Raw genomic sequence first — 26,313 nt, 5'->3', positions numbered from 1 at the left:
GGATAGATACATATAATGAAAACATAATCGAAACAGTTTCATTCATCACATTCATAATCAACAGGGCTTTTCATTCAGGCTGGAATGTTTGCCACTCTTACTTAGAGCTCCCTGATTCGCTTATTGCGATGAATCACTCCGAATTCCACTTGTATGTTGTCAAAGTTTGTTGTATGACTTATTGGCTTTCGTTACAATTTTCTTCCACTCATTTCGATATGTGCATAGTTCCCTTCAGTTTCTCACTTCCAGAATTTTGATATCTCTCATGACCTGGTCCTCCCATCTCTCTCTGGGTCCTCCCCTTGGCCTTTCAGTTTCTGGTTCCCATCTGGTGATCTTCTTAATCAGTAGGTCGTTTTTCCTTCTCTCTTTCCTTCTCATTTCTCCGTTGTCCATTCTTATCGGGCCCATAATCCATCTGAGGATTTTTCTTTCAAATATTCTCAATTGTTCTTCATCTTTTCCGTGACGCACATTGTCTCAACTGCGTACGTAACTACTGGTCTGATTGCAACTCTGTATATTTTCAGTTTTGTATTTCTGGATAAGTTCTTGTCCTTCATAAGCCTATGATATCTCCAGTATGTTTTGTTGCCTGCTAGTATTCGTTCCGTTACTTCTTCACTTCTCTTGTTTTGGCCATTCACTATTGCTCCCAAATATTTAAATTGTTGGACTCTTTCAAAAGAGCAGTTTTATATTTTGATTTCTCTCGTCCTGTTATCTTCTCTTCTAGAGCAGAGTAGATATTTTGTTTTTCCTTCGTTAATTTCTAGACCTCTTTTCCGTGCTTCTTTTGCCAGGATTGTTACTGCTTCTTTTAATTTTGAGTTCATTCATCATATTAAGTAAGGATATTTAAATATCAAATGTACAGTATTTTATTGATCTGAAATAAAGTTTATATTGAAATCAAATGAGCCTCAGAATTGTATTTTTTAATTTTTTGTCGTTTCCCAAATCGCTTCAAGGGTTGGTGTGCCTCGAAATATTTTTAGCCCTACAAGGGTGCCGCGACTAAAAAAGTTTGAGAACAGCTGCGTAGTATTATAAGTATACATTAGTCCATAAGCGGACTATTCAAATTTTTCGAAAACAAAACTTCGTTTTATAAACATATAGCTCCTTCATTTTTGGCGATAAAAAGTTTTTTCAAAAATGATTTTATAGGATTTTTAAAGAGCTATAAGACTAAGTAAATTAAATTCCATAAGATCCCTTAGTTTTTAATTGGGGGGGGGGGTTTAAAAGGCTTGAATAAGAGGGCGTTTGCCCGTAAATAGAGGTTTTAAACAGCTTTATCTCGCTAACTATTATCACTGTAATGAAAATCTATGCACAAGAAAATTTTAGTTATTAAAAAAGCTATAATTTAGTAGTTTATTATTTTTTTCGTATCTCCAGTCTTTTCGGAAATATTTTGAAAAAAAAAGGTGAAAAATACGAAATTGCAAAAAATCTATTTTTCTTTTTAAACTCCAAATGTTTCTAAAATTAGGCCTTTTAAATTGGTCAAACTTCTTGGGTGTATTTATAATGCAAATACAAAAGGAAATTACAGAAAGGTGAAGACCAATTTTTAATTAGAAGGATAGTTAGGTTTCACTGATTTTTTCGTAGAGAAAAGCAGGTATCGATCTTTTTTTGAACATAAGTCGCTCAATTTTATGCTACAAACTGTTTATTATTATTTTTAAAGGTCTAATTGTATGCTTGAAAAAAGATTAGCTTTGTTTTCCTCGAAAAATTCAAAGCTTTCCCGTTATTTGGCGTTGAATATTTCAAATTATGCATTTGACGAAAAAAGCTAACCTTTTAACATGCCGTATCTCGGTTCGTATTAGTCGTAAAAATATTATAGAAAAATAATTTGGGTTGTGTTACTAAAAGCTACGATTTTGAGATCTACAGTTTTTTTGATTAAATGCATATTTTTCGAGTTATTCTCAAAAAAACCCTCAAAAAATGTGGATTTTTTCGTCGAAAAACTGTTACTTTCAAAAACTGTTGCTTTAAAAATATTAGTTTTACGAAGGGAATGTAAAAAACATTTTTTTTTTCTTAGAATTACTTTTTACATCGATTTACATAGTTAAAACGTAATAAATAATTCCCACCCCCGAGATGGGGTAGTGGCAACCACCTCCAAGGTTTTAGCGTACAGCGGCATGATATATAAAATGATGATCCTTGGACTATCCCTACCTTCTGTGAAAATTTCAAGTAAATCAATGCTGGACGAAAAAATTGCGAGCCAAAATGCTTCATTTGCTGGAATAATGATGGAATATGATTTTACAATTTTCAATCGTTAAAGGTCCTGCTGCAAATAATATAAAAGTGAGTGAAACGAAACAGCCAGCCTTCGACAAATTACTATGTAGAATGCAATGCGTGATCCTAATAACTCACTTCACAATAGATCAAAAATAGAACACTTTACAATAAAACTGAAATATATCCTATGGGCGCGTCCATAGTGAACGCTGGTTTTCGAGTCAAAAAACCGACGCCGAGTCGGTGTAGCTAAATCCTTCGTATTTAAATGGGCCTGTCCAAAGTGCACCAGCGCGCTGACAACTAAATACGAATAATAACTCGCACACCGACTCGGCGCTGGATATCTGACTCGAAAACCAAGCGTGCACTATGGACGCAACCTCGCATTGGTTGAACTAAAAGATTTTAAGCTTAAGGGCGCGTCCATAGTGCACGCTGGTTTCCGAATCAGACAGCCAGCGCCGAGTCGCTGTGTGAATTATCATTTGTATTAGTTGTCAGCGCGCTGATGCACTTTGGACAGGCCCATTTAAATACAAAGGATTTAGCTACACCGACTCGGCGTCGATTTTCTGACTCGAAAACCGGCGGACTACGGACTATGGACGCGCCCTTGATCAATTTTCAGCTTGACCATAGTCGCAAAAGTGAGGTTTCACCAGTTACAGTTGAGTACGCGAATCTTTACCCGTACGTCATCATTTAAAGCATACGAAATAAGTCGATGACAGTAAGTGACTTGCTGTTGCGTTTAGTAAATTTCAATTTCCGGCTTATCATCGACTTATTTCGTGCGCTTTATATGATGACGCACGGGTAAAGATTCGCGGACTCAACTGTACGTGACACATGAGCATGAAATTTATGTTACAGTTTTCGGCCTGAGTTTCGCTTCTGTATGGTTGGTTAGTTATTCGTGGATATTCTGTGGCTTGACTTAACACAATGGATTGCCATCAGCGGCCCCAGCCCGCAGCAAAAATCAAAATAGATGTTCGCAGTTCGCACTCGCACGGGCACGAGCTATTTTACATAAAAATTCTAGACTGAAGGCGTAGAAGCAAGAGGCCACGTATAGAAAAAAAGAATTGAATGACAAATGACATTGCCGTTATTCCATGGTTATTCCGTTACGTTGACATTGACAGTGACAGAAATTTAAAATAAAAACAAAATAGAATTATGGAATAAAACTATTATCGAAAATTAAATAACTAACAGGAAGTAAAGTAAAAGAAACTATAAGTGATGTCGGGTTTTAGCGGGGAGGACCTTCTTAAAGTGTTTAAAGAATTAAATATAGGATTACTGCATTTAAATCCAAATGTTGTTAAAGCTTGGTTTGATACAGATGATACCAATATGAAAAACTTGTTAAACTGGATGTGTGTATCGCTTTCTCAAGGAAACTACATATCACATCAAGAAGTTTCAGAGTAAGTAATTACATAACATAATTTCTTCGTCTACTTTTACATCTTTCCCCTTTCCACATCCATTGATGACCAGAGGACCCTATACTAAATTTACAATCAAGATGCAGTAGAAATAAATAAACCAAGATACGTTAAATGTTACTAGGAGCACTCCCTAATCATAATTTACAATGTATATACATTGTAAATCCCAAATCATGATTTCCAAAGTTTATACATTGTAAATTATGATTAGGGAGTGCTCCTAGTAGCATTTAACGTGTCTTGGTTTGTTTATTTCTACTGCATCTTGAATGTAAATTTAGTATACCTAAGTGACAAAAAGTAAATTTTGAGTCAATACCATTCAAAGTTGAGCCTTCACTGTAATTGCCATGATGTTTTAATGCTAGTTTTTCTTTTGCGGTTTAGTAACTGTAGGAATTATTATTATTATTTGTAACAAAAAATCATAGTTTTATTCACTTTACTCATTTTGGAGCTATTTTTAGGTTGCTAAGTAGCACTTATACGCTTTTACTTCTAAGAAATGTAACATAAAGGCAAAAAATGTAAAAAGATCATAACGTTTTTGTACAAATTTACTCTTTACATAATTGACTTCTGATTCATTGACATCAGAGTCGTAATGGTGATCCAAATCATCATTTTCGACTTCTGCTTCTTTAAAGTTTGCTAGTTCTCCATCTTGTTGACCATCATGTCGTAGATTTATGAAAAACTCATGGTAAATTTGAGGTATACTCTTTCTCAGAGGCATCTTTCAGTATGTCACAGTTTTTCGAATTATTTCTAACGCATTAAGTTGGAAGTGACAGAAAAAAGGTACGTCCGTGATCACAGTCATTTATAACATTTATTCTAGCTGTTGATAGATGGCGCTATAATCGAACAACAAATGATTTATGAATTATATACAGTCAAAATCGTTTACAATGACACCGGCTACAACATACAATCGGATATAACAAACAAAATAGTAGGACCCGTGAAATGACATATAAAAAAGCATTTACATTGCTTATAACGAACAAATCGGTTAAAGCGAACATATTTCTTGGAACACTAGCAGTTGAAATATTGGTTACAGCCTACATATCTGTACCTCGGAGAGATACAACATCCATTTTTTTCAATTATTACCTTTTTACACACTATATAATAAACAATTATAACAAATGCATGATTTAAATGCCAATAGATTAGACAATGTCCTAAAATAATGTTGTTTCCATATCCCAATAAATAACGTTAACAATAACACTTTCTGTTAAAAAAAGTTTAAAATTGCTTTCCTGTAAACTTACGAAAATGAGCATTGTATTGTAACTTCTCCGAGGTACCGATATTACCACGAAATGAAAAGGAAGGTTTTATTAATTTATGGTTATGATGGTACATCCGGGCAGGGTTCACTTGTAAGTCCTTTAGACACTAGATGTCCTAGTCCATTATCACAAGATTTTGTTTACATTATTACACCATTTGGCCCAAAAGGCCCAATTGTTGTAATTGACATTATTTGGTCTTTTTAAAAATAAATAGTGTATGTATGCCCATACTTTTATAATACAACGATTTTGAGAACTCGTTATAATATTATGAGTATTGTTCATTGACTACCTGTACTAATTCCAATATCTTCATTTTTATTATATGTATGTATGTACATATTTAGATCTATGTAAGTACAATAATAAACACATAATATGTTAATAACATATTAACATATGTGTAATATGTTATAACATATTATAAGTACCTATAGATTAAGTTACACATTTTTGCATTATAAAGTTACAATGAAGTGACTGTTGCTACCAGTGTAATATCGTTTATAGCAACCTGTTCGATATAACAGATAGAACCGCTTACCGAGAACACTGGCTACAATGTACAAAAACCACCAGTCCCTTGAAGTTCGTTATAAACGGTTTTGACTGTATATGACTATAATCAGTAGAATTTATAAGACTATACCAATCAAAGAAAATACCATTTTATAAATGCAATAAACATAATTGATTTGTTTTTATACCAAATTGCAAATAAAAGGGTTATACTGCAATACCCTTTTCATATTTGGCTGACTACGATTCTGACAACTGTCACATTTAACTTAAATGTCATGTTAGAATAAATGTTATAAATGTGTATTATCACGGACTTACCTTTTTTTCAGTCAATTGTGATGTACTGAAAAGTGCCTCTGAGAAGGACCATACGTAGTGGAGTAACTGTTGAGGATTTGAATATTTAGCTTGCTTAACGAGAGACCTTTTGTCAATCTGTACTGGCAAGAAATCTGGCAGAAGGGCATAGTTTTTGCCAGATCGAGAGAGTTTCATAGATAGCTCACTAAACTTCTATGCTACCTCCAGTTGTTTTCTTATAAAACAGGGTTAAAGGTTTGTTCTGTTGAAAATGTAACCATTGCATACTCTGTATTCCACTTACGCTCTTCTTGAAGTATAGCGCAAGTGCTTGAAAGTGTAAAAAATCATAATTTTCCATCTGTACTGTAAAGAACTATCTACTTGTAGAAGTTACCAGCTCCTTCCAATGTTGAGGTACATACAGGTTCTTTTTGGTTCTTTTTTTTAAGTCTATCAAACCACAGTCTTGGTCACTCATTATAAGAATGGCTACTTTTAAAAAAGCGTTTGAAAAGCGTACTGTTTGAATATTACTGTTTCTGACAATGTAGAGCCAAAATTTGACTGTTAGATGACTCTTATTTTGGCCTTCACATTTGGGAGAAGGCTTCTGATATATTTTAGAAGACAAGGATGATATTTCCTTACATCCACGTGAAGCCTGATCTTCCTGCCACATAACGAAATGAGTTGTTCCAATCAGTAGGTTAGGGACCCCTAAGTTATACATCTACAGTTGCCATAAAAATATGCTTTATAAGTTGACACATTAGGAGTTGGCATAGTTTTTTGAAAGTAGAAGATGATTGCAACTTTGCTAGCATCCTTTAGGTCTGGGTCATGACACTCAGTTTTTGCTGTTCTTATGGCTTCCGCCTTACGCAAGTGAGTCTTTTACTGTCCGAGTGAAAGCTTTTTCTTCTGCCGAAACATGATGTATTTTTATCTGAAATTTATCACATTTATCCAGTGGCGTAGCGTAGAGGGGGCGGCAGGGGCGGCACGCCCCGTCGGAACTTTTTAGGGGGTGGCAAAATTTAACAATAAATACTAAAAATATGTTGTAAATATTTGAACCATTTTATATTTATGTCGCCACTACAAATTCAGACTGATTGAAAGGAGCACGAAATTGTTCATTACTTATTTTGTGGACAAAATTTGGGTTTACGTGGACATATAGAAAATGACACTAGTACCAATAAAGAAAACTTTTTAGAACTGGTTAATTTAATTGCAAAATACGATCATGTACTTCGTGAACATCTTATAAAATCTAAAATGGGTGGCAAAATTTCAATCACTTATATGTCACCACAAATACAAAACAAACGTATTGCCATTTTGGGAAATAATGATCACCAACATATCATTGGACATATAAAAAAGCTAAGTATTATTCAATATTGTACTACTGTATTATATCAATTGTATTTTTAGCCTTAGGCCTGTTGAGCTTTTTAAATAAATAAATAAGTAATCAATTATATTCGACAGCACTCCAGATCTTTCTCATAAAGATCAAACAAGTGGGTTATTAAGATATGTAATAATTGAAAATCAGGAAGTAAAAGTAATGGAATCTTTTATAGATTTCATTGAAACTAAAGACAAAACTGCTGAAGGAATTTCAAAGATGATATTGGACAGGATTCAAGTTGATGGTCTAGATATAAGCAACTGTAGAGGTCAAGCATAAGATAATGCTGCTGTTATGGCTGGAATGTATTCAGGATTTCAGCAAAGAATTCAAGAAATAAACCCTAAAGCTGAATTCGTACCTTGCTCAAATCATTCGTTAAATCTAGTTTGTTTACACGCTGCCTCAGTTGAGTTGGATTCAGTAACTTTTTTTGGCACTTTAGAACGTTGCTATTCTGCTTTTCCTCATCGACACATCGTTGGGAAGTTCTGATAGCAGCTACAGACAAAAGGGGTTCAAGACACCCGAAGAAAGGGTTCAAGATGCCATAAATGTGACATGGCATCATTACAAAGACATTCTCATCACTTTGGAAAAACTGACAGAGGCAGGTGAAAGCTTAAACACTAGGACAGATGCAGGTGCTTTACTACTTTCGATGCAGTCATTTTCCTTTCTTTAATTTTTGGGCCTGTGGCAACTGGTGCTACATGAAGTGAATGATGCACAAAAATATTTACAAACGAGGGGACTTGACATAAGATTGTGCGCTCAGAAAGTAAAGGCTTTGCAGATAATATTGACAGAAAAAGAGAAGAATGGGCAAATGGCGCTGTAGGTTATGCAAAAAATATGTGTGAAGAACTTGGAATTTCCATAAAACCTCAGAGGCGCATAACAAGATAGCATATTTTTGATGACGGAAATGGAGATGCTAACTTGTTTTGTGAAAATGAGTTGAGACGAAAGCTGTTTTCTTCATTAGATAGAGTTATTGTAGAAATTCGTGAGCGTTTTCAACGACTACAGAATTTAACGGATAAGTTTGCTTATCTAACGCCGGCTATATTATTAGACGAAATTGACGAGCAGAGTTTCAAGCTGGAAAGATTTTGGACTGCGCACAGATTGTGCAGACTCACTTGAATCATTTCAATTTATTGTTAAATTCAAGCTGGAAGATACTCTGCCCAATATTTTAATAATGTTCCGAATATTTTTTACAGTTGCTATAAGCAATGCCAGCTGTGAGAGAAGTTTTTCAAAATTGAAATTGATTAAAAATTATGATCGACAATGAGTAGGTACTCTAAGACTTACTAATTTGGTTATTTTGTATATTGAGCAAGAGGTGTGTGATGCGATAGACATTGACGGTGCAATAAAAGACTTTGCTCTTAAAAACAGTAGACATAAATTTTTAATTCAAGACGGAAGTTTTTTTTTAATTCTAACACATATATATACACATATTACTTTTCAATAAAAATATAAATAGTATCGTTCTAGTTCTAATTAAAAATTGATTTTATTTAATCTTATCGATCGTCAAGGTGTGCCTAATCTTAATTGATAGATACCTAAGTTATATCAATGTATCTAATTTGTTAAAGTAAAAGAATTTTTGTATCAATAAACGTGATTGTAAAACTTAGATAAACCTTTTCATTTAAAATCTAACCTGTATAATGCAAAATAATGATGACTGTTCTCGCCGAAAAGTTCGCTATAATTAATGTACAGTCGGAAAAATGAAAGAATACCCATGAACGAACATATAAAACACGCTGTATTTTCCTGTCACCGTGTCACAAAGAAAATTGCCCAGCGCAAGTACATGTAATAATAATTATTACATGCACTTGCGCTGGCCAATCTTTTTTGTGACACGGTGACAGGAAAATACAGCGTGTTTTATATGTTCGTTCATGGGTATTCTTGCATTTTTCCTACTGTATGTAATGTATAGCATACATTAAATTAAAATACCTAAATATGAGGTCGGCAAGATTGTCTTCCTCCCCGGGCAGCCGACACTCACGCTACGCCACTGCACTTATCACAGGTATCTGTACTTGACCTTTTAAAACTAAGGTTGAACTGAGTATTAAAAATATTTCTGTAAAAGCTTTCCTTTACAAATTCTTTCTGTTTGTCCTCCTTGCAGAAATCACAATAAAGTTTGTACTTGGCTTATTTCCAACTATTTAAATAGTTGGAGCAAATAGTATTTCTTAACTAACCTTCAGTTTTTACAAAGAAACAAAACGAATTCTTCTAAAAAAATGTAGTTTATAAAAACATACAAGACTGCAGTTTACAATAAAGTATTACCTTAACAACAAAATAATATTACTTTAGAGGAGCTATACCACTACCCATCCAAAAGGATAATAAACTCGCCTAACAGTCTGACACAGTGGAATAGGGGTACAAGTGCACTTGTGCCTCTTCTCTTCCAAGCCCTACTCATAGTTGGCTTGGCGGCTAAGTAACTTCCGTTAGAAAGCAGCACCTGTTAGACTTATCGCTTAGATGTCTTTACTTCCAAATAGAATAAAAGATTTCCAGTTCGGCAATGTAGTTATCTCAATATTTACAAAAATGTCACTTATACCCCTTTACTTCTAGGGTCGTCAATTAATGTTTCTGTTATTTTCATTTTAAGCACAATAGTCAGCAAATAGTAAATGATCTTGTCTTTATGTCTTTAACATTGGAAATCATTAGTATTAAGTCAAAGTTAGTTACAGGTAATTGAATGTATATTTTTTTGGCAAGTACTCAAATCTAATTATTCATGCTTAAATAATGGGGAAACTATGCATATTATAACATATATTTAATAAACACTTGTCAAAGTAGTCAGAAAGCCTATAAAATGAACTTCAGAAGAAGTTGATAGATCAAAATTTATCCTAGAAAATTTTTCCAAAAAAATGTTTTTGTTTTTTTTTTTAGAAATATCTTTAGAACTATTTTAGAAATCATTTAATTTATATGTTTTCGGGTTCATCTAAAAACCATTTTAAGGGTATTTTCAATGGCTATAAAATCGTATTAAATTTAATATTTTAAATCCCTTATTTTTTTTAATATAAAAGGTTAAAGGGCCCTGGTTACATGGTTCTCGCATTCAAATTTAGTTTTCAAAAGTTTCTATCTCGGTTATTTTTTATCCTACAAAGATAATAAAAAATGTAAAATCTTTTTTAAAAAACTAAGTTTTAGTTCTGTAAATTTTTTACGAATATTGAATATTTTTGGAGTTATTATCAAAAGAAAAAATTGACAAAAATTTGAGAACTTCTGATTTTTTTAAATCATTTTTTTTTAATAAGTGTTCTAAACCTGTCATAATTTCTAAGGTCATTACTTATGCTAAAATAAAGAATCTCTTATAGGGATTACTATTAATTTTAAATTCTTGTGGAAATGGCGTACGTTTTATTGTTCACTTAAAAAAAATTAGAAGGAGTTCTCTTGTTTTCATCATAACTTGCTTAATTTTGATTCTATCGACTTTTTATGGAGCTCATTTGATTTAGTAAGTATATGTTATAAAATCCATCGTTTGCCCATTATTTAAGCTTGAATGCTTAAATTTGAGTACTCGCTGAAAAAAAAAATATACATTCAATTACTCATTCGAAAAACTCATACTAACCCATTTCAAAAAAATATACATTCAATTACACATTCGATAAATCAGGAATTTATTTGATTTTTCATTAGCTTTAATTTAGGTAACATGTAATAAACTTTTTTGTAAAAAATCATAGTTTTTGAGTTATTTATAAAAAACCACTTTGTATTTTTTTCATGACAAATTAAAATCTCTGATCTTTAATAACTCAAAAATTAATTGATTTGTTTTAATAACATGATATAACAAATTTGGCTTAGAATTTGTCCCTTTACTGATTTATGGGGTTATTTTTAATAAAATAATTTTCTCCCCAAAGAAGAAGGGGCATCCATCCCCAGGATAAAAGCAAAAGTTGGCACGTCACTTTTGTTTCTTGAGGAATCTTCTAACTACTCACCAATTTTCATGAAAATCGATGGACGTTACCAAAATCGGAGGTGAAAATCTTCAGTAACTGAACTACAACTTATTAAATATTACAACTTATTAAATACGACTTATTTCGTATGCTTTAAATGATGACGCACGGGTAACGATTCGCGGACTCAACTGTATAGTAAGATCAGTCACCCACCCATTTTAATGATGTATTTTTTAAGTATAGTATCATCCTGTGGTGGGTTTATCCTCCATCATATTACTTTACTCACTTGCTTAGGGTTGTAATTCTATTACTATTGTGAATATGCTCTTTAGTCCAGGGTAATAAGGTTTTTTCCATGACACTTCAACATCCAGGGTACTAAAGCCTTTTTTCGACAGGTAATAACTGTAAGAACAAATTGTTACTACTTATTTCCTACGTAGGATCTGGCGGCCATTTTTATTTATAAACAATTTAGTGTCAAAAAACGATATTTTTTCGTTTTTTTGCAAATTAATGGAGAACAGTAAGACTTATGGTTTTCTTAATACAAACATCTTCGAGAGAATGGAAAAAGCTTTAAAATGGCGTATTACAAAGTTAAATACACTCATTTATTGTTAACATAATTGCGAAAAAAGGTCGAAATTTCAAAAAAATTAATTTTGCAATAACCATTGTAAAAATAAGTAGAGAGCTTTGAAATTTTTGTCCAATGAGGGTTATTTGGTGCTTAATATATGACAAAAATTTTATTGCAATTCATTCAATTGTTTAAATTTTATTCAAATTGTTTATCCTAGAGCTTTTTTTGCAACAACATAAGTGAGAAAAAAATAATGTTAGAACCATTCTACAGGCGTCAACTGAAAGAGCATGAGCTAAACTTTCAAACCGGTTTAAAAAAAGTGAATAGAAAATGCATTTATTAATAATAAATAATTATGCAAAAGTGTGTTCAATTTTTCCTTATAAACTTTTTTTATATAATAAATAATATACATTTATTACAATTTTTCATCAATTATTATCATATAAATAACATTACTTGGTAGTTATGCACCTAAAAAACGGTAAAAAATAGATTTTTTTGAAAAAAGTTATTTAAAAAGTTTAAGATTCAAAAAAGAAAAATTGACGATACTTTTGCGTAATTATTTATTACTAAAAAATGCATTTTTTATTCACTTTTTTAAAACAATTTAAAAGTTTAGTTCATGCTCTTTCATTTGACACCTGAGGAATGGTTCTCACATTTTTTTTCTGACTTATGTTATTGCAAAAAAAGCTCTCCTGCTCTCCAAAATTTTTGTTACAAATTAAGCAACAAATAATCCTCATTTGACAAAAATTTCAAAGCTCTATACTTATTTTTAGAATAGTTATTGCAAAATATTTTTTTTTAAATTTAGACCTTTTTTCGCAATTATATTAATAGTAGAGGATACGATATAAGGTCGAACTGCACCGATCTGTTTAATGGAAAAAAATTATTTTATATGTAATTTAGTATGTTCAACATTATAAAAAACAAGGGGTGCCTGATATACTGTTCTGACTATAATTAATTAATAATTAAAAAATGATTTTTTTTTATAAATTTGACTGACGTGTTTAACAAAAAAAATTAACACTGTCGGTAAGTGCAAAGCCTATAAGATATGTAAAAATAGGGGTGCCTGTAAAAAGCCTGTTCTAAATGGGGGTTGCCTAATTTTTAAAATTTTACAGCGTCTACTTATGGATAATTGAACATGTGTAAAACTTTGTTATTACTAACTTTACGAAAAAAAGTTATTCTTTATAAAAAGTTCTGCATGATGTAAATCCTATGATTCAACTATCAGATGTCAAATTTTGTCAATCTTATATGAGTTATGTCAAAAAATGTTAATTTCGGCCAAGAGTGACTTCGACCTTTCGAAAATTGTTATTATAAAACGATATTAATAATCAAAAAATATGTTTTAGTGCGGAATTACATCATTATAATTAAAAAAAAATGCAAATTTTTCTGAAATTAGATTCTAAACTTCATTTTTATTTCTTACAAGTAGGATAACTTTTTTATTATCAATTTTGCGAAAAAAAGCAATTGTTCATAAATAGCTTTGAATTGTCTAAAACCTAAGGTGCAGCCATCATCAATTTTATATACTTTATACGAGGTATATAAAAAATTTTCAATTTCGCTCCGGAGAAAAGTTATTCAGTATTAAATATATGTTGCAATATAAAAGAATATCCTTATAATTTGAAATATTCTGAAATATATAAAGGTATAAAAAATCTCTTAAGCGAAATTCATTGGCAAAATCGGCAAACTTTTCAAACTTGGCAAAAAGGGAAAATCGCTGCCAAAAACTCGCAATATATGTATACAGTGATGAGCGTGCTAATAACCGGCAAAATAGCGCAAAAGATGGAAAATATATTAAATTGTGAGATAAAGTGGAACAAAACTAGTAGAGTTGTTAAATTTAGCGATAGTTACTTATAGATTGACATTATATTGATTTTTTCCCACCTTTAGACGTATTAGAAGAGTATGTCAACTAAAATTGTCACTGTGACAGTGGCATTTCTCAAACTCGTCCGATACGTCTAAAGGTGGGAAACAATCAATATAATGTCAATCTGTAAGTTACTATCGCTAAATTTAACACCTCCACTAGGTTCATCTCTTTTTATCTTACAACTTAATATGTTTTTCATCTTTTGCGTTATTTTGCCGGTTATAAGTGCGCTCACATATTATTCATTATAAATAAAGCATTTAAATATCGTTATAAATTGCAACCAGAAAGCAACACATAGTTACTTGAAACGTTTATATTTTTCAAGGATGTAAATATAAATGAACAATGTCAGTTGTCAAAAATTTCAAATTAAAAAATAAAAAATAATTATTAAAGGTATTTTATTCAGTAAAAGAATTTTATTATTCAAATCCATAAGTTATTGACCATGGACGTTAAATGTGGAGACAATGAGACGACTTAACGCCTTTGAAATGTGGACCTATAGAAGAATTGTGAGGGTTGTCTGGGTAGAGAGAGAGTTACGGACTATGAAGTACTGAGAAGAATAGGTAAAGAGAAGGAAGTTAAACTTACAATTAAAGAAAGAAGGCTACAGTAAGTCGGAAATGTGATAATTTTATTTCAATTTATGCATATAATATACCTAAAAGCACCTAAACTATTAAATTTTGAAGTTTGAACTCTTGACAAAACCGCATCCATAGAAAAAGTACAGTGTACAACACATGAGAAAATTACATATTTCTACCTCGCTTGATTTGCGGCCCTCGCCTAGTTCCTTGGCTCGTGCCAACAAATGTCTGCGCTCGTGAGAAATATGTCGTTTTTTCTCATTTGTTGTACAGGATTTCTATTCTATTCCTGGATACATATGTACCTATTCCTGGATATATATGTACCTATTCCTTACAGGATTTTCCTAATATCCAAATAAGATTTCCATACAGATATTTTTCGTTTCCAGGCAACAGCTAAATATATGGAAATATCGAACGTTCCTTTCAAAAAAGTTGTCAAAAATGTCTAAATTCCTGTCCGAATTTAGGATTTGTATTGAAAAATATATTATAATATATTTCAATATTTAATGTTTACAGTTTTTTTAATTAATCTAATGTAAATATATTTCCAAATTATTGGATATTTCATAGTACTTGTAATTATATAAGTACCTACATATATTGCGAGCTTTTGCCAGTGATTTTCCTTTTTTGCCAATGAATTTCGCTCAAGAGTTGTTTCATACTTTTATATTTCAGAATATTCCAATTTTAAGGATATAATTCTATATTGCAACATTCTTTTAATGCTAAATAACTTCTTTCCCGAGCGAAATTCGTATTTTTTGACATACCCCGTATAAAATTTATAAAATTGATGATAGCTGCACCTTAGGTTTTAGACAATTCAAAGCTCTTTATGAACAATTGATTTTTTTTCGCAAAATTGATAATAAAAGAGTTATCCTACGTGTAAGAAATAAAAATGAAGTTTAGAATCTAATTTCAGAAAAATTTGCAATTTGTTTTAATTATAATGATGTAATTGCGCACTAATACATATTTTTTGATTATTAATACCGTTTCATAATAACAATTTTCGAAAGGTCGAAGTCACTCTTGACCGAAATTAACATTTTTTGACATAACTCGTATAAGATTGACAAAATTTGATATCTGATGGTTGAATCATAGGATTTACATCATGCAGAACTTTTTATAAAGAATAACTTTTTTTCCTAAAATTAGTAATAACAAAGTTTTACACATGTTCAATTATCCATAAGTATCTAACAATAAAAAACTGAAAACGTTTGTTTTCTATACTTCCACAAAATTTATTATATCTAAGTGACTACAGCTGTTTCGGCGGAGTGCCTTTGCCATTGAAAGTTGAAAATTCAAACTAAATCCAACAGAACAGAAATACCTTAATATTATGAACCCACAACCTCCTAAATTATACTCTTTTATTAAACTACACAAACCTGACCACCCAATAAGACCTGTAGTTTCTTTTTATACAGCTCCGTCATATAAAATTTCAAAAAAACTGTCAGATATTATTACAGAATACACTAAATTTTCACCTAAATTCACCGTAAAAAATACACTAGAACTAGTTAATAAAATACAACATTTTCAATTGCCCAAAAACTCCAGACTAATTTCATTTGACGTAAAAAATCTTTTTCCTAGTGTTCCTCCTACAGAAACTTTTGTTTTAGTTAAGAATCTTTTAGACCATAATAGTACAAATCCGATCATTGCATCTGAAATTTTACACCTTCTTGAAATTTGCATAAATCAAGACTATTTTGAATTCAATAATCAAATATACACAAACAACAGTGCAGGACTTATTATGGGTAATCCTCTAAGCCCATTGCTATCAGATATATTTATGAACCAACTTGAAACAACAATTTCTAAACATCCCGTATTTAAACAGTTCTTATATTGGTGGAGATACGTGGATGATATACTAGTATGCTTTACAGGAACTAACAGACAACTTGACCAATTTCTATCATATATTAATTCACTTCATAATAATATTGAGTTTACAGTAGAAACAGAACAGAATAACTCTATAAACTTTCTAGATGTAACGATTTCCAGACTACACAACAAACATGAGTTCTCCATATATCATAAACCTACCCATACTGACACAACTATACACAATTCATCATCCCATCCTACACAACACAAATTAGCAGCCTACCATAGCATGATACATAGACTGACAGAAATTCCCATGACAAAAAATAACTTCGAAATAGAACTAAACATCATTAAACAAATAGCAGTAAACAACGGCTATAACGAACAAACAGTTAACAAAATTTTAAGCCAAAAACTCCATAAGAAAGCCCTGAAATTAGTGTATCCACCACCACAGAAAGAACCCAGTACCTTCTGCTCTCTCACATATACTGGCAAGATAACAACAACAATAGCCAGATACATAAAAAAGAAAGGAATAACACCAGCTTTCAGAACTAACAACAACTTAAGCAAATATATTAAGAACAATAAAAGCCGAAAGAGAAAGCAACTACAGAGTGGTGTGTACAAACTAACTTGTGGTGACTGTCCGAAAACGTACATCGGTCAAACTGGCAGAACTTTTGACAAACGGATAGCAGAACACAAAAGGGCATTCAACAATAGAAAAACAGACACTTCTACATACGCACTTCACCTTCTAGATCATAATCATTCTTTCAATGAAGAGTTTAAAATTCTACATATTCAAAATAAAGGCCTTAAGCTATCTTTTTTAGAATCTATGGAAATTAATAAACTGAAAAATACAGATATAATTCTGAATGACCAACTCGAGACAAACAGCTCCCCACTCCTCAACCTCTTCAGTTGAAGATTAAAAAGGCAAACACATTGTAAACTATATTACTTGAGAAAGGCACTCCGCCGAAACAGCTGTAGTCACTTAGATATAATAAATTTTGTGGAAGTATAGAAAACAAACGTTTTCACTTTTTTATTGTTAGATAAAATGAACTTCCATCAAGTAACGGTCGAATCCATCAATTATCCATAAGTAGACGTTGTAAACTTTTAAAAATTAGCCAACCCCCATTTAGAACAGGCTTTTTACAGGCACCCCTATTTTTACATATCCTATAGGCTTTGCACTTACCGATAGTGTTAATTTTTTTTGAGTCAAATTTATAAAAAAAAATATTTTTTAATTATTAATTAATTATAGTCAGAACAGGATTATATCAGGCAACCCTTGTTTTTTATAATGTTTAACATACTAATTTACATATTAAAATAATTTTTTCCATTAAACAGATCGGTGCAGTTCGACCTTATATCGGATCTTAGACTATAACAATATGAGTGTATTAAACTTTGTAATACGCCATTTTAAAGCTTTTTCCATTCTCTCGAAGATGTCTGTACTAAGAAAACCATAATTCTTAATGTTTTCCATTAATTTGAAAAAAAAGGGAAACAGGTCGTTTTTGACACTAAATTGTTTATAAATAAAAATGGCCGCCAGATCCTACGCAGGAAAGTTACAATTTGTTATTATAGGTATTACCTGTCGAAAAAATGCTTCAGTACCCTGGCTGTTGAAGTGTCACGAACAGGGCATATTTTTGTCTTTTTACCCTGGCCTATTTCACCATACTCTTTATGCAATATAATTCATGAATTTGATCTGTCTCTGTAATATTGATTTCATACCTTTATTTTGTGATTTCTATTTAGTTTCCTATTCTAGATATGATGCTATTGAAGCACCTCTCACAAATGAAGAATTAGAGGTTGAAAAAGATGAAATAGAAAACAGATATCCTGGTATATTTGATGCAGAATATAATTCATTGGAAATTGAGTTTCTAGAAGAAGATTTTATTTTGGCTTGTCGCCAAGAAAGGGAATTAAGCCAAGCAATTGCTTATAACAGGTAAGTTATTTTTTTCCAATCATGTTTTACTTAACCCTCCAACAGACAGGCGAAATAAAATTACACGGACACAGGTGAGGTTTGTCAGAAAATGGAAGAATTTTGAAAAAAAAATAAAAATGAAATAAAATTTCTTAAACTATTGATTCATTGTGTATAGCTATAGTAATAGTGTTTAAATATTCAAGATTTGTTAGAAATAAACAAACATTATAAAAAACATTTTTCGCATTTTGCTTTTTTAACATTTTTAGTTTACAATGAAATAAGAAAAGATAACCCAAAAGTAAATACATTAGAACCCCGATTATCCGTGCTCCTCGGAACCGGAAGTTTCACGGATATTTGAAAAAACGGATAATATGAACATTTATTTCATGTATATGTTACAGTTCAAGTTGATTCTCAGTTAGAGTTGACTCCAACTAGTTGGAGTCAACTCCAACTGAAACGAGCAGTAAAAGTTGATTTTAAAAATTTAAATCAACTTTTACTAGTTGGAGTTGACTCTTCCTGGATCGATTCAGTAAATGTTGATTATACGAGAATCTCAAGCGCATTTTTGATGAGTGTGCGTTTCTTTGTTTTGACCGTTTCAACTACTTATTAGTATAGTCTGTAACGTCGCCCCCGTTAGGTAAATTATTCTGATTCGATTTTTTGCACAAACTTACTCAAAGAAATACATCCGTATAACAATCCTTATAACAAATACATAGGGTGTCACGCGGTACCACGGTCGAAAAATTGTTTAACCAATTTCAGTAAAGTCAGTCAGTAAAGTGACTCTTTATCGAACGAGTCTGATATTACGAGCAGAGAAACAGACGCGTTCGATAAAGAGTATTGAGGTGGTGCGTACAAAATTGTATCGTCAATCATAAAAAACATTAACACTTACTTACAACTTTGAGGATTTTTTTTTTAATTTTAGACGAAATAAAAAATTCGAATGACAGTAATGACAGATGACTTTTGCATGATGGCCGGTTTTGATGTTTAATCGATAGTTATCAATATTGTATACCTACCTAATGACTAAATCTGTAAAGTTTTGATTTATTTTGTATGAATATAATTGCGAAACATTACAGAATTTTACTTTTTGGCATACATTTTATTAATAATAAGATAAATTTTGTACAATATTTTTAATAATTAAAGTAAATAAATTTTAATTTCACTCAGATAAATAATCGATTGCTGCCATTGACGACTTACATTCAATCTCGGTTAATTTGATTAATTATCGCGGCAGGTAAAGTAACATTCTTTTTTCAATACAACAAAGTGAGGGCAAATGAGTACAATACTGCCGAAAATGAGGGCAAATGAGTACAATAATGAATGATTTTAGTGACGTTTGGCGATAAACAATGATTTTAAACAAATTCGCAAAAATAAATTTTTTCACTTCGTACAAATTTTTTTTAGATCCTTTGGGCCTTTTTTTCTCTAGAATTGACTGTTGTCGAGTTATTAGCGACTTAAAATTTGAAAAACGCCAAAATAGCCATTTTCAAGGTTTAATAACTCGGTTAAAGATAATTATTGTGAAAGTCCAGCGAGCGGCCGTGGAGTAACGGCATAATCGCTGGCCTCATACGCCAGTGCACGTGGGTTCGAGCCCTGCTAAAGACAAACCATTTTTATTTCCAATAATGACACGAGCCGTCTCACCGTGCCTCGGAGAGCACGTTAAGCCGTCGGTCCCCCTGGGCTAGTGTACATCGACACTAGTTACTTGAAACAGGGTTAAAGATGTAATTGGCGCCGGAACTGTCCGAAAGGCAAAAATGCCATACGATATTATACAGGGTGTCCCGAAAAGATTGGTCATAAATTATACCACATATTCTGGGGTCAAAAAGAGTTCGATTGAACCTAACTTACCTTAGTACAAATGTGCTCATAAAAAAAGTTACAGCCTTTTGAAGTTACAAAATGAAAATCGATTTTTTTTTAATATATCGAAAACTATTAGAGATTTTTTATTGAAAATAGACATGTATCATTCTTATTGCAGGAACATCTTAAAACAAAATTATAGTGAAGTTTGTCTACCCTATAAAAATTTTATGGGGGTTTTGTTCCCTTAAACCCCCCCAAACTTTTGTGTACGTTCTAATTAATTCATTATTGTGGTACCATTCGTTAAACACAACGTTTTAAAAACTTTTCTGCCTCTTAGTATTTTTTCGATAAACCAGTTTTTATCGAGATGCGGCTTCTTTTTTAATATATTTACATAAAAATTTTATGGGGGTTTTGTTCCTTTAAAGCCCCCAAATATCAGTGTACGTTCCAATTAAACTATTATTGTGGTACCATTAGTTTAACATAGTATTTTTAAAACTTTTTTGTCTCTTAGTCTTTTTTTGTCAAGTCACCTTTTATCGAGATGTGGCTTCTTTTTCAAAATATACCTAAAAATGTAAATTATAAATAAATTTTCAGATTATTAACAGGTCTCTATAATCGTACTTAACCATATACAAATATGTGGTGGAATTGACAAATATTCAAAATATCTCGATAAACACTGGCTTATCGAAAAAGTACTAAGAGGTAAAAAAAGTTTTAAAAACGTTGTGTTTAACTAATGGTATCACAATAATGAATTAATTAGAACGTACACCAAAGTTTGGGGGGTTTAAGGGAACAAAACCCCCATAAAATTTTTATGGGGTAGACAAACTTCACTATAATTTTGTTTCACTTTAATTTTGTTTTTGATTATATTTTCACTATTATTTTTGTTCTATATTTTTGTTTTAAACATGTTTTAAACTGTTTTGAACAAAAACTGTTTTAGACATAAACAAATGTTTAAAAAGTGTTTAAAACAGTTGATTAAAACGAAATAACCCTGCGTACATTGAGAGAACATACGATTCAAATATGTTGACCAAGAACATTTGGGTAGCACAAGCAGCAGCATAATTAATGTTGAAGTCCCGACATAGAATTTTTCTGCTTTTGTGAGGCAATTCATCTAACAAATTTAGCAGGTTCTGAAAAAATAGTTCCACGGAAGAGTCAGGTGATCTATAGATGCAAATAATGTAAAGATTAAGATTTTCATTATTAACTAAGGAAAACTCAAAGAAGGCTTCATTCAACAGAAAGTCGTATTTTGTTATTAGAGAAAAATCATTTTTTGTAGAAAGAATTAGGTTCACCCCATGAGCTGAACTTGGAAGATCATACCTAGCAATTGTGGTATATTTTTCTATAAGAAAAGGCTCGTTGACTTCAAGCCAGTGCTGTGTAACCGCAACTATCGGGGAAATCCTAATTCCTCTAGAAACAAAAATAATTCGTCAGTTTTATTTCTTATAGAACGAATGTTAGACAGAACCATACTAAAGTTGTCATAAGTAAAATTATTTGAGGTTTCTAGTTCCTCTGAACACGTCGTGTTGTTTAAAAATTTCGCTTTGGAGAGCTAGTGGAATAATAATTTGGGTGACATTCCCTTAATTTTTGCAGGTGTATAATTCTTTCTGAAGTGAGAAAGGACCTAAAAGCGACAAGATCAGCTTCTACCTCAGCTGGACCAATTCCATAGACATCTTTAAATTCTAGAAGAATTTTTCGTAGTTCTTCAGTCTTAGTAGGTAGTCCCTCGGAAGCCAAAAATAGTTTAACGCTGGTGTTGGTATATCCATCATAAAATACTAAAGCTGGTTGATCGTGTAGAAAAGCAAGATGTAGCTTAATTGCTTTTAAGATATCCGGTTCCCTTAATCTTGCTAGAAGATATCGAGTGTTCGATTTATTGGTTAATCTAAATGTCTGATTTGTTGTGAAAATTAGTATTATAGATTTATTATTTACAGTTTCAATTAAGTCCGTATTTTTTTGTTGTTTGTTGGAAATGGAACGCGCTACGAGAAATTTGACTCTCGATGAGTGTGTTCAAGCAGTGATCGTACATAGCGAAGGACTTAGCTGCCATGCTATCGGCTCCTTATATTGGTAACAATTTTTTGCTAATGCACGATAATGCCAGACCTCACGTACACAAACTGTAATCGAATATTTACAACAGGTAAATCTTGGGACTTTGAATTGGCCATCGCATAGTTCAGATCTTAACCTGATCGAACATTTGTGTGACATAATTGGCAGGAGACTACGATAGCGTTAGCTACCTTCTAGAACCTTACAAGATGTATAAACAGTAGCTCTCGAGATTTGGAATGATATTGATCAATACCAAATAGCATACCTCATTTGTAATATAAAAGTACTTATCTCTTTTATTATCGAACATAAGCGAATTAATTAAAAAACAAAATGTTAAAAAGCCAAAGGCTACAATTGAGTTTTAACTTCAATATTTTATATGTGCTAGAATATTTCACAGGGTGTTCCGAACTTTAAGGAAAAAACACAGTATGATTGTTACACCCGGTATAAAATGACATTTACCTGTCTAGCAACAATATTATTACATCGATTTTTTTAAATAATAAGGCTATAACATACTAAAAAAATCACTCAAATCTGACAACAGGTTTAGAAAATTCGAGATATCTAACATGTCCCATTTTTAAGCTGTTCTGTTAATTTTGCCCCTGTGTGTATAATAGTGAAGATAGGAGAGTAGTTTGAATGATTGTATATCGATATATTAAATTTTTAGAGACTTGGAAGAAAAACTTAAAAATGATCTTACTCAAAAAGTGAAAGAAGAAATTGAATCATCAGTAAAATTAAAAACAATGCAGGAAAAATGCCTTATGGAAAGTGAAAATTTAGATAAGCTAAGTGAAAACATTCATGACCAAATTATAAAATGTTCAGATGTTTTACATACTTTTGAATTCGTAAGTATATATTTTCAATATTAGACAATATAAATATAATTAAAATGATTTTAGTATATAATGCGACATATGAACTATTTCTTTAGATTAATAGGGCAGTCAATATAGTATAACGAAAACATGCATTGTTTCGGAAAAAATCACACAAGCTTATATTTTTCTAAAACTTTTTTTGTTAGTTTATATACATGTTAAAGTAAAAAGTTCTACTCACAGATTTTGCCGCTAATTGTGTATTAATTGTTTAAACAATAACAATAATTGTTTTGTATAAATAATTTTAAAAATATCGTTGAATTCATCATTTTACTTTGATCAAATATGTTTCTATTTTATTTTTGATTATGTTGAATCCGAATATGGCAACTTACAACTTAAAAATTCTTATACAAAAGCTCTTATACAGTATGTCTGCGTAGCTAGGAACCATATGGGAAACTTTTTTATTATCAATTTTACGAAAAAAAAGATATTCTTCATAAAATGCTCTGCATAGACTAAAATCTAAAACTCAACCATTAGATATCAAATTTTGTCAATTTTATACGAGTTGTCAAAAATTTTAGTTTCGTTAAAGAGTGAAGCACCTTTATATTCCAGAATATCAAAAATTGTTATTATGAAAAGTTGTTTAGGATTAAAAAATATGTTTTAATATACAATTACATCCTTCTAATTTAAAAAAAAATCAAAATTTTTCTCAAATTACTACATCATTTTATTACAATTATGCTAACTATTTTATTATCAATTTTACGAAAAAAGTTATTCTTCATAAAATGCTCTACGTGGTCTAAAATCTAAGACGCAACCATCAGATATCAAACTTTGTCAATTTTGTACGAGGTATGTAAAAAATATTCGCTTAACAGTTAAGTGCCTTTATAGTTCACAATATTTCAATTGGACAGGAAGGAGGTAATTGAACATTGAAACATAGTTTTTAATTCCAAACAACTTTTCTTAATAACAGTTTTCGATATTGTAAAATATAAAGGTACTTTACTCTTGAGTGAAATTCATATTTTTTGACATACTTCATTGATCAATCATGATCGACATGATCAAACGAATAAAACTTGATATCTGATGGTTGCATCTTGAATTATATACGATGAAGAGTATTTTATAAAAAATAACTTTTTTCCGTAAAACTGATAATAAAGAAGTTAATAGGTTCCAAGTTACGCAGACATATTGTATGAGCTCAAAAAATTTTTTGTTGAACAATTATTATTGTTGAAGCTTATTATTAACTGTATTTTAGGTAAGTTTTACAGAAAAAAGTTTTGATCACTTTGTATAAACATTTTATTTAGCTGGTAAATTTCGGTTTTTGTATTACATTTTTTATCTTTCTTAATTTTCTCAAAAAGACATTGTGTATTTCATGTCTAAAGTAAAATAATTAAGTTCTTTTTAAAGATTACATCCTAAGCTTTAAAATACACCTATAAAATTGTAATATATCTGTTTAAACTTGAGTAATGCCATCTTAAAGTGTTAGTAATTCTGCAAAACTACGAAGTTTTCAAATTTTGAGACGTCGTATCATTTGAATTAAATTGTTGAGATTTTTTTGAATGGAACATCATTTAATAAGATGTTTGGAAGGTAAGTTGTGCAAATTTGAGAGTTTTATAGGTAAAATTGTATTAGTTACACATTTTTATATTATTTATAAACAAAATTCATGTAAGTCTCACTTTCCGCCACACCGTACTTATGCCCATACATTTTATTTCTTTTTATTATAACCGTAAGATAGCTTCATTGTTCTTCTTTCATGGCCAATTTGGAAAATTTCATATGATCCATTAGTTAAAGAATTACATTAAAATAACTCAACCGTGCACTTCGCCGAACGCTAGTTTGCAGTGCGCCAATGTTTGTGAGAAACGTGACTTTAGCGTTATAAATAAAAAATTATAGAAGCTATAGATTTAATTTTAGAAAAATCTTTATATAAGGTTTTTTGTGTAAAATTTTCTGAAATTTTCTATGGTCAAGTCAGTTTTTCCTAAGATTTATATTTTCGGAGTTATTAAAAAAACTAATTTCGCAGTTCATTTGTTTAACAAAAAATGAAGCACCCTCTTCTGGAGTAGAACTTTTTGATATGTTGGTTATTAAACATTTCTTAATTAAATTACAAAAAGTTCTGTCTTGTTTTATTTTTTCCGAAGTCGAAATCTCTTGACTCCCCTATAAATGTTAGTTGATTCTGACAAATTTGATAAATACACCCGTAAGCTTCATCCAGTAATCTTCTTAACATTCTACTTTGTCACGTATTGTATTTGATTTAAATAGATCAGAAAGTTCTTTTATGTAAGTTCTTCCAACATGGTGTGACAGCGCAGCTTTAGAAAAATTTACTTCAATAATATAGGGTGTTCCAAAAGTAGTGGAACGGTCGAATATTTTTTGAAATAAACATCGGATCGAAAAACTGAAAAGTAAGTGTTAATAATTTTCAAAAATCTATCGAATGACACTAAACATGACCGCCACTCCACCCCCTAGAAGTGGGGTGGGGGGTAACTTTAAAATCTTAAATGGAAACCCCCGGTTTTTATTGCAGATTTGGATTCCTTACATAAAAGTAAGTAACTTTTATTTGAGATATTTTTTCGAACTGTGGATAGGTGACGCTATAATGGTGGCGAAAAAACGATTTATCCTTGTACCATAGGTACCATAGGTTATCCCTGGTAATAGGGATTACGAACACGCTACGGTAAAACATGGCGGATACGATTCGTATCGAGTGTTCGTAATCCCTATGCAGATAACAGAACAGAAATCTGACGCAGGTTTGTCAAAATGACAGTGACACTTTCTCTATGTTGACTAATCAGTTATTTAGTTATATGTTCGATTTATTGTTAGAGATAAAAAATTTTACTAGGTCCAATATGACACAAAATCTAGGCATGGGATAAAAAAGTTTATTTGAAGAAAGTTTATTTTTTTGTTCTTCTTAATGGCGGTACATTCTCCTATTTGCAATATTTTATTTATTTATAGAGTAATTTCCACATACTAACATATTTCTCAAATTGGGCTCTATACCACCATTCTTTATTATATTACGAATATGTGTGCCAAATATCTCGACAACATATTCAAAATTACAGCCGCAATCGTGGACCGCATTTGTTGCTACCTGTTGATC

At 31.3% G+C, this 26,313-nt stretch overlaps 1 protein-coding gene across 1 annotated transcript in view; it reads left to right on the top strand.

Moving 5' to 3' along the window:
- Positions 1-3,419: 3,419 nt before the first annotated feature.
- LOC114330752 (uncharacterized) overlaps positions 3,420-26,313 on the top strand; it is a 73,894-nt gene continuing 51,000 nt past the window's right edge. The window contains exons 1-3 of the mRNA XM_050656579.1: positions 3,420-3,719; positions 18,115-18,300; positions 22,952-23,135. Of these exons, the coding sequence (XP_050512536.1) occupies positions 3,532-3,719; positions 18,115-18,300; positions 22,952-23,135 (558 nt within the window). The 5' untranslated portion in view covers positions 3,420-3,531. The remainder of the gene's footprint in view (positions 3,720-18,114; positions 18,301-22,951; positions 23,136-26,313) is intronic.

Source organism: Diabrotica virgifera, chromosome 7 (genome assembly GCF_917563875.1).
Source record: "Diabrotica virgifera virgifera chromosome 7, PGI_DIABVI_V3a".
In the NCBI taxonomy this organism is placed as follows: Eukaryota; Metazoa; Arthropoda; class Insecta; order Coleoptera; family Chrysomelidae; genus Diabrotica; species Diabrotica virgifera.
This window is presented reverse-complemented; position numbering and strand designations above follow the sequence as displayed.